Below are 15,322 nucleotides of genomic sequence, written 5' to 3'. Positions count from 1 at the left end.
TGGCGGCGCAGTGTCCGGGGTTCGGCGCTGCTCGGTATGACGTTCTGGAGCTGAGCACGGTGAGGGGGAGAAGGGAGAAGGAATCTCTGGTGGCCCGAGCCCCACACCTTCGCCCCAGAGCCACAGGCCCGCGCTGTGGGACAGGCCCGCGCCGTGGGACACTCCATCCCCTATATCCAGAACAGCTGCCCATCTTGAACCCCAGGAGTCACAGCCCTCGGGCCCTCACATCCCAGAGCCTCAGCCCCCTCCACACCCAGGCTGGACTCACAGCAGGGTCAGGAACTCCCTGCTCACGGCCATCCCCCTCTGCCAAAAATGAGGCGCGGGTCTCCTTCTTCCTCCCTGACTCAGCCTGTCTCTCTGCAGGAGCCTGGCGGGGGCGCTCCACAGAAGCTATGCCTGGGCCTGGGCGCCAAGGCCATGTCCCTCTCCCGGCCGGGTGAGCCAGAGCCCATCCACTGTGTCAGCTATGGCCACGTGGCCGCCTGCCAGCTGATAGGCCCCCACACCCTGGCATTGAGGGTGGGGGAGAGCCAGCTCCTTCTGCAGAGTCCCCAGGTGAGTAGGGAGAAGGGTTGAGGAAGGAGGAGGGGAGGGATATCAGGAGACATTTATGAACAAGCCTGGGTAGGCACAACTCTGGACACTGGGGACCTGCTGTGAGACCTGCTGTGAGCTTACATGAGAGTGGGAGAGTCAGACAAACAAGGCATCCAGGGTTATTTAAGATGATACAGATGAGGCTTGGTGGCTCACACCTGTAATCCCAACACGTTGGGAGGCCCAGGCGGGAGGATCACTTAAGCCCAGGAGTTCGAGACCTGCCTAGGCAGCATAGGGGACCTAGTCTCAACAAAATCAAAAAATTAGCTGGGCATGGTGGCACATACCTGTAGTCCCAGCTACTTGGGAGGCTGAGACAGGAAGATCACATGAGCCCAGTAAATCGATGGTACCACTGTACTCCAGCCTGGGTGACAGAGTAAGACCCTAACTTTAAAAAAAAAATGATAAATGCTGCAAGAGAGAGAGTAACATGATAGAAAGTGACTGGTAGTCAGGAAGGGAATCTCAAAGAGGGTGACCTTTAAGTTAGCCAAGGAAGGTCTGTGGGAATAGTGTTCCAGGTAGAGGGAATGGCAAGGTAAGGGCCCTGAGGTGAAAGTAAATTTGGCTTGTTAGAGGAGCAGAAAAAAGCAGGTATGACTGGCACTCAGGGAGTGAGGGAGAGAAGGTGATGAGGAAGGAAAGACGCAGGGGCCGAAAAAAGTAGGACCCTGATAGGGAGGCTGGAGGCCTGGAGCCTGAATAGAGGACAAGTACGAGAACCCAGTGGCCCTGTTGCACGCTGACCTCTGCCCTCTTTTAGGTGGACGAGATCATGCAGCTGGTGAATGCCTACTTGGCCAACCCCTCCCCCGAGAGGCCCTGCAGCAGCCCTTGTCCTCGGAGCCAAGACCTGCCAGACAACTCCCCTCCCAGCCAGCACCCGGGCCTGGACGAGCCCCAGGGACAATCTGGCTGCTTGGGGCAGCTGCAGGACTGAGCCTGCCAAGAGGTCACGACCTCCCCACTGCCTCCAGCCTGGGCCAGGACTGCTCTGAGATTGGAGGGAACCACGGACCCTTTTGGCCCTGCGGGGACAGGGTACAGCCCACACCCAACGGCTGCGATGGGTGTGGACAATTTTCTAGTTTGTTTCTTAATTTATTTGTAGCAGAGAGGCAAAAAAAAAAAAATCCCTATTTACACAAACCCTTCCTGTGGGAGTGTTGTCAGTGGGACAAGTTGGAGCCCTGAACAGCTCAGAGCTCCGCCCCCTGGGGACGCCCACACTCTGGGCTTTACCAGGCACTGGGGGTAGTCTGCATGGCAGAGCTCTACTCTCCTGACCGTCTGGATTTAACCTTCTCCTGCCCAGTATACTGCCACAAGGCTGTGGGTGGAGCAGGCAAGAAGGCGGCAGTGGAAGCTGGCAATTGTTCACACTCCCTTCTCCACCAAGCAGCCTCCTGGCATCCCTGAGGCTAGAGGGCAGTGAGTCAGCAGGCCTGACACTGCCCAGTTCTTACCCTGGAGTACAGCTCTGCGTCCTGGTTGGGCCATCAGTGGTGTGCCTACTGCTCTGAGCCTGGAATAGAGAGAAACTTGGGGCAGATAACAGACCCAAGAATTTCTTGGGCAGAGAACAACTGTGCCCTCAGGAAGGGCTCAGCCCTACTCCCAAATTGTTCCTTATTGCGTTGAATTGGATTGGGTCGAGCTCCTGGAACTCTGTTGGCCCTGGGCACTGGATGTCCTAACCAGCTCAAAATGCAGTATGCCCTTCTTCAGCAGACCCCATCTCCTCTGCCCTGAGTGGAGGAGGCTGGGGTAACCTTGGCCCACACAGGGGCAGGTCTCAGGCCCCGAGAAGACAGCAGATCTCAGTGAACCTCTGTAATCTTGAGAGTTGATGCCAATAAAACAGTCTGGTTCAAGGCTAGGGATGCCAGTAGGAACAGTGAACATACAGACCTACTAAATGGCAAAAAGAGGAGGCAGAGACCAGCCTGCTGTCACATGCCAGGAAGCTGGAGAGCCCTTCACCCTCTCTAGATTCACAGATCAAGCCCTGTATGTTGACAGGCAAGCTTTATCGCTTTATTAGAGCTGAGCAAGCATATTAGGGGCTAGGACACAGGATAGAGGGAGAAGGACCAGGTCACAGGCTTGAAGATGAACCAAGAGAGGTTGTCCACGAGGTGCAGTTGGGTCAGAGGGACCAGCATGGTGAAAGCTGTGCTTCGTCTCCAGGGGGAGCAGTGGGGGGCGGATCTCACTGCTCCTGGGTGCCCCAGGAGATGTAGTCTGGCTGTGTGGCCGCGTGGTACTCATCAATGAGCTCCTGCACAACCTCCCTGGACCTGTCCATCTCATCAAAGTTGTCTTTGAACATGTCCTCCTTGCGGAACTGCTCCAGGAAGGCATCACGCTTCCGTAGCTTGTCGAATTGCTGGCAGGAACTTTCAAAAAGCTGGAAGAGATGCAATCTCCAGTATGGGAGCCAGGGTAAGACAGGGTCAGGAATGGATGGGGGAAGGACGAAGGTGAAGGGAAGGGAGCAGCCAAAGAGGAGCAGTCAAAGAGGAACAGAGTAGCCAGGAAACGAGACTCACCGAGGAGATGCTGGTGTGGTTGGCCATCATGAGCCCACTGACCCGGTGGGCTGAGGGCAGGTAGGGAGACTTCCTGGACAGGGCCACCTGGATGCTGGCTGGACCCCAGGGGATGAAGTTGGCCAACTTCCGCTCCCGGATCCTCTGCAGGCTCTTGTGGACCTGGGGTGGGCATAAGAGCAGTGGAGGTAGCTTCCCCTCTGCCCCTGCAGGGGTGGAACGAGGGTGCCTCACCTACCTGGGTGGGGTCCACCTCTCCCTGGATGATGTTGAGAATGGCAATGTAGCAGTGGTTGGTCTGGCGGTCCCGGCCTGTGGACACCATCACGTTCTTGGGCTGCAGCAGCCGCCTCATGACATCCAGGACCGTGGTCTTCCTCACACTGGTCACCTGAAGGGAGAGTGGGTCACGAGGACCAAGCCAGAACTCGGCACGGTCCAGCGCAGAAGGGACAGGGAGGAGCAGTCCACACGCCCCCATCAGACTCAGGAAAGGTGCTCTCTGTGGCAGCAGCCAAAGGCAGTGGGAAGGGGGAGAGCGAGTCGCCAAAAAGTGGTCTGCCCTGAGCACATAGCCTCTAGGGGCTGCACAGGGCAGCTCCTGGGGCAGCAGGGAGGAGAGGAAGGTGGGATCAGGGCCTGCTGGGTCTGGGGCCAGCCTGGCCCAGGACGCCGAGGGCTGCTCTTACCGACTGGTCTGTGGTGAGGGGCGTGTAGCCAGTCATGAGGAAGTGAAGCCGAGGCGTGGGAATGAGCGAGGCGATGAGGCCGATGAGGTCGTTGTTCATGTAGCCAGGGTAGCGAAGGGTGGTGGTACTGGCCGACATGATGGTGGACACCTGGGGATGGGGCCCAGGTGAGTTTCCCTTCCCCAGATGCCCCTCAGCAAGGATGGCTTCTGGTCCACAGGGCCTAGAGGGTGCTCACCAGCTGGTTGATCTGGGAGAAGGATGGGTTCTGGATGTGCAGGCGGTCTGTGGCAATGCGGTTCAGGGCCGTGTTGTCCAGCACCACCTGGGAGACAGAAGAAGGTCACAGCACCTGCTTGAGGCATGGAAATAAGATATTGGCTTAGCCCCTGCTAAACTTCAAAACCAGGCAGTAGCATTGGCCTGTGGCCACGCCTATAATCCCAGCACTTTGGGAGGCTAAGGTGAGAGGATTGCCTGAGCCCACAGGTTTGACACCAGCTCAGGCAACTTGGTGAGACCTCATCTCTACAATAAATTAAAAAATTAGCCAGGCATGGTGGCGTGTATCTGTAATTCCAGTTACTTGGAAGGCTGAGGCAGAAGGATCACCTGAGCCCAGCAGGTTGAGGCTGCGGTGACTGTGAGCATGCCACTGCACTCCAGCCTGCGCAACAGAATGAGACTCCAACTCAAAAAAAAATAAATAAATAAACAAAGGTAAGCATTGGCCAGGCACAGTGACTCACATCTGTAATTCCAGTACTTTGGGAGGCTGAGGTGAGAGGACTGCCTGAGCCCAGAAGTTCAAGACCAGCCCGGGCAACTTGGCGAGACCTAGTCTCTACAATAAATCAAAAGATTAGGCAGGCGTGGTGTCACACACCTGGAGTTCTAGCTACCTGGAAAGCTGAAGCAGAAGGATCTCCTGAGCCCAGCAGATCAAGGCTGTGGGGGCTGTGATCCTGCCACTGCACTCCATCTGGGTGACAGTGAGACTCCAAGTTAAAATAATAGTAATAAATAAAAAGAGTATTGTCTCTGGAGCATCATGAGACACTCTTTGACCATGCAGGGTACCCTCATGTGCCACACACTGTGCCTAGCTCTGAGGGACCAGGGAGAGGAAACAGGCATGGCCTTTCCCCTCATAAGGCCTCCAGTCTAATGGAGGGAGACAGACATTGAATAAAAAACAACAAGAAACTCTAGTCAACTGCCTGAAATTTGCACAAAGGAACCTAACCTTGACTGGGCGGTCAGGGAAGGTTTTGCTAACAAAGTGATCCTTTGACCAGACACAGTGGCTTATGCCTATAACCCCAGCACTTTGGGAAACCAAGGCGGGAGACTCACTTGAACTCAGAAGTTTGAGACCAGTCTGGGTAACATAATGAGACCTCATCTCTATCAAAAAAAAAAAAAAAAAAATTAGCTGGGTGTGGTGGCATGTGCCTGTAGTCCCGGCTACTCAGGAAGCTGAGGCAGTAGGATTGCTTGAGCCAAGGAGACCGAGGCTACATTGAGCTGTGATCCTGCCACTGTACTCGAGCTTGGGCAACAGGGCGAGACACCTGACTCAAAAAAAATGAGCTTGAGAATTGAAGCATGAGTCAGACAGGCAAAGTGGGGTACATAGTGGGGGTGCATATTCACTTCATTGAGAGTCTCGCTGCCTAAAAGGACTAAGGAACTCAGAGGTCAGGGTCTTACCACCTGGTCTGGCCCACAGGTGTGGCTTTGTTGGTTCTCTGCTCTGGGTGGGTAGAGGCTTGGGAAGGACAGGGTATATGTGACTCACTGGCCTGGGGACACAGACTGAAGCCCCCCCATGCCCTCTTCCTCTGCTCACCACACAGTCTGCATTCTGGGTCAGCCTCTTGAGCGTAAGGAGTGAGTTGTAGGGCTGGACTACCACGTCACTCATTTCTTCCTGGTAGGGAAACACTGAGTATGTCTGTACCAGCTTCTTGGGGTACCTGAGAGAAAAGGAAAGGATTGAACAGTGAATAGGAAGGACCAGACACTGCTCAGCTCTGTCTTCTCTAGGGACAACAGGGATCAGTCCTTTCCAGGTGCCACCAAGCTCTTGTACGAAAAGGGTCAGGACAGAACTGAGTCTTTAGAGCCAAAAGAAAAAAAAAAACCTCAAACATCAAACTCTGTAGATCCCCTCCCCTCCCTAGGTAAGCTTCCCACCCTCAGTTATAGCTTCCAAGCTGGTCCTTGGGTGGATCTGTCCCTATGACTCACAAGGGGGTAGTGGCAGACCTTCCAGCTCAAGAGAAAAAAGTGACCAAAAGCAAAGACATTACCAAGGGAAGCAGGGTTCATGCCCTCTCCCCAAACACAGGCTTGCCTGTCGTTCAGTCGCTCCAGGAGGTAGGAGCCCAGGCCAGAACCCGTACCCCCAGCGATGGAGTGACACAGCACGAAGCCCTGTGTGTGTACAGGAATAAACAAACTCAGTTTCTCCCACTGGACTCGCACAATGTGCTTCTGACACCAGATGTGCGGTAGTTTTACCCCACACATCAAGTAAGCAATCAATTCTGCAACAGACACCAGCCGGGTATCCACGAGTTCAGTTCAGTTCTGCCCTATCTACAGACTGGCCCTGACTTAGGATGGTTCAACACCATTTCTCAACCTCATGGTGGGTTTATTGGGATGTAACCTAGTGCATTTCCACTTAAGAGCTTTTCAACTTATGATGGGTCCACATCCTGATAAACCCAACATAAGTCAACAAATGTCTGTACCTGGAGATACTGTCAGATCCCACAGGGTGAAGGCTCAGTCCCAAAAGACTGTCCCCTACTTCTGATGCCAATCACAAGTTCCAGGTGGTTTTAATCGGCTATAAATCAGCATTCCCAAGACCCCCTCCTTGGGTTCGATTAATTTGCTAACGTGGCCCACAGAACTCAGAGAGACACTTACTTACATTTACTGGTTTATAATAAAGGATATTTTAAAGGACACAAATAAACAGGCAGATGAAGAGACACACAGGCCAAGCTCTATCCCGAGCTCCTGTCCTGAGCACAGGAGTATCTGTCCCGTGGAGCTGAGGCTGTGCCACCCTCCCAGCACGTAGATATGCTCTTGTTCACCTTCCTGGAAGCCACTAACTCAGTCCTTTTGGATTCTTACGGAGGCTTCATTACATAGGTGTGATTGATCAAATCACTGACAAAAGACTGGTGATCGACTCCATCTCCAGCCCCTCTCATCTCCCCAGAGGTGGGGTGAGGACTCAATTCCAACCCTCGGAACACCAGCTTGGTCCCCTGGCAACCAGGAGTAGGAACTTTCCAAAAATCACCTCATTAATGTAAGCTCAGGTTTAATTGAAAGGGCTTGTCCCTTGGTAGTATAGTGGTTAATAAAATAAATCTTTAAAAAGAGAAAGGGGTTTGTTATAATTAACAAAAGATTTTTTTCACCTTTATCACTCTGGGGCGGTTCTGGGACTGTTTCAGAAACCAAAAACAAAGGTCAAATATTTTAACAAAAGATACTCTTACTGCTCTAGTCATTTGGGAAATTACAATGGACATTAGGAGCTGTGAGCCTGGGACCACAGAAGAAAACCAAAAAATATATATCCCAGTATCACAGATGGAGAGATGGAGAGGCAGCCTCCAGGGGCCTGGGAAAGAGGCTTCTGCCTGTCTCATTCATTCCCCATGCCAACACTCCCATGGCTCAAGGCTTCCTCCTGTGCACCCTGGTTGAGGCTCCCTGGGAAGGTTCAGAGGCCTTGAAGAAGCTGCATGACTCATGCCTAAGGTGCTGATGCCTTCTAGATTATGACTTCCATGAGAACAAAGATTGCATTTTTTTTTTCTTGCTATGTTGCCCAGGCTGGTCTTAAACTCCTGGGCTCAAGCGATTTTCCCACCTAAGCCTTCCAAAGTGCGTGCCACTACACCTGGCCCAAGGATTGTATCTTAATTACCTCAGTATCCCACATGTGATGCTTCATAAACAGATTTGGAATGGAACTGTCCCCATCACATCACCTATTCAGGCCACCGTCTGACCTTTCCCCAACACTCTTCAGCCAACCCCCACTGGCTCCCTGCCAACCTCACCTCTAGACTGTCACTTCCATCTGCTTCTCTGTCTATGATGTCAAAGATGTCTTCGTGGATTTTCTCACCCTGTATAGAGATATGGAAAGGAAAGGTCAGTCTGATGGTTCCAAAAGCATCCTTTTTCAGCACCAAAAACTCTGTCTACCCTGGGACATTGTAGCCACCCTGAAGAGGCTCAGCTGTGGCATTCAACCCAGAAATGCTTCACCCAGACTGGAGTGCAGTGGCCGCTCCCGGCCACCGCAGCATGGACCTGCTGGGCTCCGGTGATCCTTCCGCCTCAGCCTTCCGAGTAGCTGGAACTACAGGCGTGTGCTACCACACCCGGCTAATTTTGATTTATTGTAGAGACGAGGTCTTGCCAAATTGCCCAGGTGGGTCTCGAACCCGCGGGCTTAGGCAACCCAAGAAATACTACTTTTATTTGCACAACATTTGCATAAACCTCTCTCTGGCTGTCTCTCTTATCAGGGTGTCCCATTGTCTGTTATTTATTCTCAATCAGGTCTGGACAAATTCCTAGGCTGTTTGAGGCTGCTTTGCCCCATGGGTGGGAACATCAAGGGTCTCTGGACAGGTGGCCTAGATACCTGGGAGAATCCGCTGGCCCAGTTGTTGCCAGCTCCTCCTCCATGCTCTGACAGGTAGATGTTCTCCGGGTTGTAGAGCTTGGCATAAGGGGAGTTGAGGATGGAGTGGATCACCCGAGGCTCCAGGTCCAGCAGCACTGCCCGGGGGATGTAGTGCTCATCATCTGCCTGTCAAGGGGGGTCCAGGAGGGGTCCGATCAGCCAGGGTAGGCCAAGTCCTAGGTCCTCCCAACTCTGGCTCCCTCTGGCCCTCCCTCCTCGGACCAGCGCCTGGTCCCTCTGCCCAGCGGGTTTCCCAGTACCAGGTCACTCCCTTCCCTCCATGCCCCCTGGGCCACAGGTGGCCCTGGTCGAGTTGCTGGGAGCACCTGGTAGAAAAAGACATCCTTGCGGTCAGTGCCCTCGGTGGCGAACTCCTCCACGATGCCCTCGGGACTGATGCCATGCTCGGCGCACAGTTGCTTCCAGAACTCGAACCCAACTGGGGGAGAAGGAGAGATGTCCGGGTCCGCTAGAGCTTTACAGCCTGAGGAGCCCAGTTGTAGGCTCAGAGGCTGTCACAATCAAAGGGCGGTCCCCAAGACGCCGGAATCTGTGAGCTGTCACCGCCCAGGGGTGAAGGGGCAGCTCTTGGTCTGGGTCACCATGTGCAGTAGAGGGACTGGTGGATGCCGGGCACGTGGGCGGGACCCGAAGGGACAGAACCAAAGACCGGCGGGGCCGCTTGCTCACTCTGGTTGCCGCACTGGCCCAGCTGCAAGGTGATGATCTCCCGGGGCATCGTTCTTTCGACGTGGGCGCGCCAGCTCCCGCCTGGCGGGAGGCACCGCTGAGCCGCACGCCCGGCGGCTGGGCGCGCAGGATGCGAGCAGCGAGCGCTCTGCTGGTCTCCGGACGCGGGGCCGCGATCTGCGCGTGTGCAATGCGGGCGTCTCCTCGGCCGGCGGCCCCGGGAGCCCAACCTGGGCGTCATCTTATCCCTCAGCACTCGCAGCTGGAATTCAGCACAGGCGCAGAATGAAGCCACGCCCCTCCAGCCCACCGCTCTGCGTCTGCGCGGTGAGCCTTGCGGGGGCCCGCCAGGTGGCCACCTGGGTGCGGGGTGTGCGGGAAGTGTGCGCGGGGAGTGGAGGGGAGGCCAGGCCAACGAGGTGGTCCAGGTCTGTGGAATCACCACTTCTGTTGGTAGGTGAGCGGCTCTGCTAGGTCAAGGAGCTAGATTCTTTTATATTCTATTTGTATTTCATTACAATCTGGATGTATAAAATGTACCCTCTTAGCCATTTGTAAGTACTGCATATGGTTCTGTGGTACTAAGTATAATCACATTGTTCTGTAACCATCATCACCATCCATTTCCGGATTTTTTCATCTTCCCAAACTGAAACTCCGTACCCATTAGACAGGACTTCCCACTCCCTCCTGCCCCAGCCCTTGGCAATGAGCATTCCTCTTTCTGTCTGTATGAATTTGACTACCCTGGGGACCTCATGTAAGTGGAATCATACAGTGTTTGTCCTTTGGTGTCTGACTTCTTTTTCTTTTTTTAGTTGGAGTCTCACTCTGTCGCCCAGACTGAAGTGCAGTGGCACGCTCCTGGCCACCGCAGCCTCGACCTGCTGGGCTCCGGCGATCCTTCCGCCTCGGTCTTCCAAGTAGCTGGAACTACAGGCACGCGCGCTACCATGCCCGGGTAATATTTTGATTTATTGTAGAGACGAGGTCTCACCAAGTGCCCACCTGAGCTCAGGCATTCCTCTCGCCTCGACCTCCCAAAGTGCTGGGATTACAGGCTTGAGACACTGCGCCCGGCGGTTTCTTTCACTTAGTGCAAAATATTCATTGCCTAGCATATGTCAGACTTTTCCTCATTTTGAAGGCTTCTGAATGATACTCCATTGTATGGCTGTACCGCATCTTGTTTATCCATTATCCTTCCATGGAATCTTAGATGGCTTCCACCTTTTGGCTATTGTGATTGGTGCTGCTTTGAATATGAGTGCAAATACAGGTACTGCTTTCAATTATTTTGGATATAAACCCAGAAATAGAATTCCTGGATCATAAGGTAATTGTTTAGTTTTTTGAGGAATTGATAAATTATTTCCCATAGTGGCTGCACCATTTTATATTCTCACCAGCAAAGCACAGGGTTCTGCTAAATAAAATTTATAGGGAGGCCAGCTGGGCTGGTTGGCTCATACTTGCAATTCCAGCACTTTGGGGGTCTGAGGCAGGAGGTTCGCTTGAGTCCAGAAGTTGAGTGAGGGCTGCAGTGAGTTCTGATCACGACACTGCAATGCAGCCTGGACAACAGCAAGATCCCAACTCAATTTTAAAAATTGTATAAGCTGGGCGTGGTGGCATGCGTCTGTAGTTCCAGCGACTTGGAAGGCTTAAGCGAAAGGATTGCCTAAGCCCAGCAAGTCGAGGATGCGGTGACCATGAGCGTGCCACTGCACTCCAGCCTGGGTGACAAGTGAGACTCCAATTTAAAAAAAAAAGTTACAGGAAGCTATTGGTTTGGACTGAGCTCCTGCACTAAGCCCAATAGCCCAAACCAAAATGGAGTCACTTATGCTAAAGTTACACATCACCAAGCCAAAACTATGTTGTTTAGCTCCCCTTCAGAGAAATCAAGAAAGAAATCCACAAACAAGTCAGTTTTAGCTGTCATGATAAGAAATCCCCTCTGCCTTAACCTTTACAAGAAAGTAACTTTGAAACAACTAATCTCCTTTTTTCTGTCTGCTTTCCTCAACCTTTTTCTGTCTATAACACTACCCATGGCCTGGTGTGGTGGCTTACGCCTCTGATCCCAGCACTTTGGGAGGTGGAGGCAGAGGATTGCTTGAGCCCGGGGTTGGAGACCAGCCTGGGTAACATGGCAAGACCTTATCTCAACAATAAATCAAAAAATTAGCTGGGCATGGTAGCACATGCCTGTAGTCCCTGCTACTTGGAAGGCTGAGGCAGAAGGATCACTTGAGCCCAGCAGATCAAGTCTACAGTAGTCGTGATTGTGCCACTGCACTCCAGCCTGGCCACAGAGTGAGACTCCAACTTAAAAAACAACAAAACAAAACCCATCCTCCTGTGCTCAGCTCATCAGAACACTCATTCTGTTTTATTTTATAGAATAAGAGGCAGCCTGATTCTAAAATCACAAACACTATACAATAAAAACCAATCAAGTTCCTTAAACTAAGTTTGTTGTAATGTTGTCTTTTGACAGTTCCAATTTTATCCCCACCAACACTTGATACTTTCTGGGGTTTTTTTGTTTGTTTGTTTGTTGTTTTTAATTTTGTATAATAGTCATCCTCATGGGTGTGAAGTGGTATCTCATTGAGGTTTATATTTTACATTAAAAAAAAAAAATCCAGGCCCAGTATGGTGGCTCATGTCTGTAATCCCAGCACTTTGGAAGGTGGAGGCAGAGGATTGCTTGAGCCCACTGGTTCAAGACCAGCCTGGGCAACACAGGGAAACCTCGTCGCTACAATAAATCAAAAAATCAGCTGGGTGTGTTGGCCCACACCTGTGGTTCAGCTACTTTGAGGGGTGGAACAGAAGGATCACCTGAGCCCAGCAGGTCAAGGCTGCAGTAGCCTTGAGTGTGCCTTTGCACTCCAGCCTGGGCAAGAGTGAGATTCCAACTCAAAAAAAATCCGCTGGGCTCAATGGCTCAGCCTGTAATCCCAGCACTTTGGGAAGCCGAGGTGAGTGGATTGCCTGAGCCTGCAGGTTCGAGACCCGCCTGGGCAACTTGACGAGCCCTCCTCTCTACAACAAATCAAAAATTAGCCGGGCGTGGTAGCGCGCACCTGTAGTTCCAGCCTACTTGGAAGGCTGAGGCGGAAGGATCGCCGGAGCCCAGCAGGTCGAGGCTGCGGTGGCCAGGAGCGGCCATTGCACTCCAGCCTGGGTGACAGAGTGAGACTCCAACTCAAAAACAAAAGCAAAAACAAAAATCCAATTGCCTCTCAGTGAAGATCTAGTTTACTTTATATTATGGAAAAAGTTAGACATACAAGCATGATTTTGTATTTTTACTACATATTTTTGTATTTTAAGTTTTATTATTTATTTATTTATTTAGTAGGAATCTCACTCTGTCACCCAGACTGGAGTGCGATGGCACTCCAGGTTGCAACCTCAACCTGCTGGACTCAGGTGATCCTTCCTCCTCAGCCTTCCAAGTAGCTGGAACTACAGGTGTGCCAGTTTTTGAGTTTTATGCAAATGGGCTGAGCAGGGTGTAATCCTACTGTAATCATGTCTATCATCCCAACACTTCGGAAGGCTGAAGTGAGAGGATTGCTTGAGCCCAGGAGTCGAAACCAGCCTGGGCAACATGGTGAGACCTTGTCTCTATTTTTTTAAAGAACAAAATAAATAAATAAATAAAAATGTTATGTAAATGTTATAAGAATGTAGTATCCTTTTGCAATCACATAAGGTTTTTGTGATTTGACCATGTCGATAGATGTAGATTTACTTCATTCCTTTTTTTTTTTTTTGAAGTTGGAGTCTCACTCTGTCACCCAGGCTGGAGTGCAGTGGCATGTTCACTGCCACCACAGCCTTGACCTGCTAGGCTCAGGTGATCCTTCTGCCTCAGCTTTCCAAGTAGCTGAAACCACAGTATGCACCACCACACCCGGCTAATTTTTTTTTTTATTTATTGTAAAGACAAGGTCTTGCCAGGCTGGTGTTGAACCCCTGAGTTCAGGCAATCCTCTTGTTTCCACCTTCCAAGGGACTAGGATTACAGGCATGAGCCACCGAGCCCAGCTACTTCATTCCTTTTAACTGGTTTATAGAATGAGTATTTCATTGGTTTCCAGCTTATTTCCATGTGGGTATGGTTAGATTGTTACCAATTACTCCCCACTGCATTGGATTTGTCTGCTTGTGAACATGAAGAAAAATCTTTCTACAGGGCATCTTTTCTCCTGGCTGCAGAGTTATGATCACAAAACTCCAATGTAGCCTGGGCAACAGAGCAAGACTTTGACTCTATTTTTTTTTTTTTTTTTTAGTTGGAGTCTCACTCTGTCACCCAGGCTGGAGTGCAGTGGCACATGCATGGTCACCCCAGCGTCGACCTGCTGGGTTCTGACGATTCTTCTGCCTCAGCCTTCCAAGGAGCCAGAACTACAGGCTAATCATCTCACTTCACCTGGACTTTACACTTTGCATATGGTGTCTTTTAAAGAGGATTTTAATTATAATGTTTTGGTTTGGGTTTTTGTTTGTTTTGTTTTGTTTTTAGAGTCTTAGTCTCATTCTTGTTGCCCAGGCTGTAGAGCAGTGGCACACTCACGGCCACCACAACCTCGACCTGCTGGGCTCACGCAATCCTTCTGCCTCAGCCTTCCAAATAGCTGGGACTACAGGTGCATGTCACCATGCCCAGCTAATTTTTTGATTTATTGTAGAGATGAGGTCTCACCAGTTTGCCCGGGCTGGTCTCAAACTCCTGGGCTCAGGCAATCCTCTCGCCTCCACCTCCCAAAGTGCTGGGATTACAGGCATAAGCCCCATGCCCAGCTAATTTTAATGTTAAGTTATCCATCTTTTCCTTTGTGCCTTTCACGTTTTGTACCTTGTTAGAGAAACTTCCCCTTACCACAGTGTCATGCAGCTTTTTAGGTTTTCCTCTAAAAGCTCTGTAATAGTAGTGCTTGTTCCTATAGGTCTTTAGTTCATCTGGAATTTATTTGGAGGCCTGCTGTGAGATAGACATCTACTTTATCTTTTCCATATGTATGGCCAATTGTCTCCAAACCAATTATTGAAGAGGCCTTGCGGCTTCCCCTATCCCCTGGGGCATCCCAGCCCAGCTTGATGTGGGCCGTTTCAGGCCAGTCTTCCGCTCCATCCAACTGTCCCAGTATGGCAGGCTTTCTCTGAGAACTGCTGCAGAGGTGCTGGTAAAAACACTCCTGCCAAGAGTCATGCTCAGATGAGGTTTTGTTTTCTCTCCCTCCACTCCCCTTTTTTTTAAAAAAAAAAAAAAAGAGAACTCGGCCGCTTTCCATTCACCACCGCCCAGAATCCTCTAGGCTTCTTTGGAAGGCCCTGGCTCACCCTGTGCCCAGTCTCTCCTGGCCTCCACTCAATTTCTCTCTCTTCTTCCCACCAGGCCTCTTCCAGCTCTGGCTGGGAAGTTCTCCAGTATCCCCCAGGAGGACTCTAGTCATGGCCTTTCTGGGAGGGCCTGGCTGCTCCCTTTGAGGTTTAAGTGTGGAGTGGGGCGCTTTCCTTAGCCTCCAGGCTCTTTTCCCCCAGGACAGAACTGCTCCTTGGGGCTGGCTGTCTTCAGAGGCTTTGCCAGGACCCACTCAGAGTCTGCCCAGGTGAAAGTAAGGCTGCAGAGATGAGAGTCAACTGCCATGTGAGTCTGGTAGGGCTCAGTTTACTTCCTTTAAAATAATAAGCTAGCCAGGTGTGGTGGTGCATGCCTGTAGTCCCAGTTACTCAGGATCCTGAGGCAGGAGGATCGCCTGAACCCAGAAGTTCAAGTCTGGTCTGGGCAGCCCCTGTCCCTTTAAAAAAATGAGTAAACCAGGCTCAGTGGCTCAGCCTGTAATCCCACACCTTTGGGAGGCTGAGGTGAGTGGATTGCCTGAGCCCGCGGGTTCGGGACCCACCTGGGCAACTTGGCGAGACCTCATCTCTACAATAAATCAAAAAATTAGCCAGGCGTGGTAGCGCGCGCCTGTCGTTCCAGCTACTTGGAAGGCTGAGGTGGAAGGATCTTTGGAGCCCAG

At 51.6% G+C, this 15,322-nt stretch overlaps 2 protein-coding genes across 3 annotated transcripts in view; one reads left to right on the top strand and one right to left on the bottom strand.

Annotated features, from left to right (window-relative positions):
* The window catches only part of PLEKHH3 (pleckstrin homology, MyTH4 and FERM domain containing H3), an 8,324-nt gene extending 6,566 nt beyond the window's left edge, over positions 1–1,758 (top strand). Inside the window, exons 10-12 of the mRNA XM_008068237.2 lie at positions 2–59; positions 370–561; positions 1,373–1,758. Coding sequence (XP_008066428.1) covers positions 2–59; positions 370–561; positions 1,373–1,549 — 427 coding nt within the window. The 3' untranslated portion in view covers positions 1,550–1,758. The remainder of the gene's footprint in view (position 1; positions 60–369; positions 562–1,372) is intronic.
* Positions 1,759–2,624: 866 nt separating this feature from the next.
* Positions 2,625–9,568, bottom strand: LOC103270692 (tubulin gamma-2 chain). 2 transcript variants are annotated; one of them, XM_021717658.1, is made up of 12 exons: positions 9,276–9,568; positions 8,912–9,024; positions 8,544–8,711; positions 7,951–8,019; positions 7,300–7,326; positions 6,210–6,289; positions 5,703–5,829; positions 4,089–4,175; positions 3,851–4,000; positions 3,400–3,552; positions 3,162–3,323; positions 2,625–3,019 (listed from the first exon to the last, which is right to left on the bottom strand). In XM_021717658.1, exons 1-12 carry the CDS (start codon positions 9,514–9,516, stop codon positions 2,822–2,824), a joined length of 1,575 nt encoding a protein of 524 aa, XP_021573333.1. In that variant the 5' UTR covers positions 9,517–9,568; the 3' UTR covers positions 2,625–2,821. The 2 variants fall into 2 exon arrangements, with proteins under 2 accessions (XP_021573333.1, XP_008066413.1); XM_008068222.2 differs by lacking the exon at positions 7,300–7,326 and having other exon boundaries at positions 2,626–3,019.
* Between the last annotated feature and the right edge of the window lie 5,754 nt (positions 9,569–15,322).

This window comes from Carlito syrichta, unplaced genomic scaffold, assembly GCF_000164805.1.
Source record: "Carlito syrichta isolate Samal-C Ts95f unplaced genomic scaffold, Tarsius_syrichta-2.0.1 Scaffold309898, whole genome shotgun sequence".
NCBI lineage: Eukaryota > Metazoa > Chordata > Mammalia > Primates > Tarsiidae > Carlito > Carlito syrichta.
Note: the sequence above shows the minus strand (reverse complement) of the source record. Positions and strands in the feature narration are given on the sequence as shown.

Bases quoted from the DNA above. Each gene is read 5' to 3' on its own strand.
- LOC103270692 (XM_021717658.1), bottom strand. From the start codon at position 9,516: ATGACGCCCAGGTTGGGCTCCCGGGGCCGCCGGCCGAGGAGACGCCCG. The intron at 6,290-7,299 runs GTGAAAAAAATC...GTACACACACAG, and splicing joins ACCGCCCCAGAGTGATAAAG to GGCTTCGTGCTGTGTCACTC. The intron at 5,830-6,209 runs GCAAGCCTGTGT...CTTTTCTCTCAG, and splicing joins CTGGAGCGACTGAACGACAG to GTACCCCAAGAAGCTGGTAC.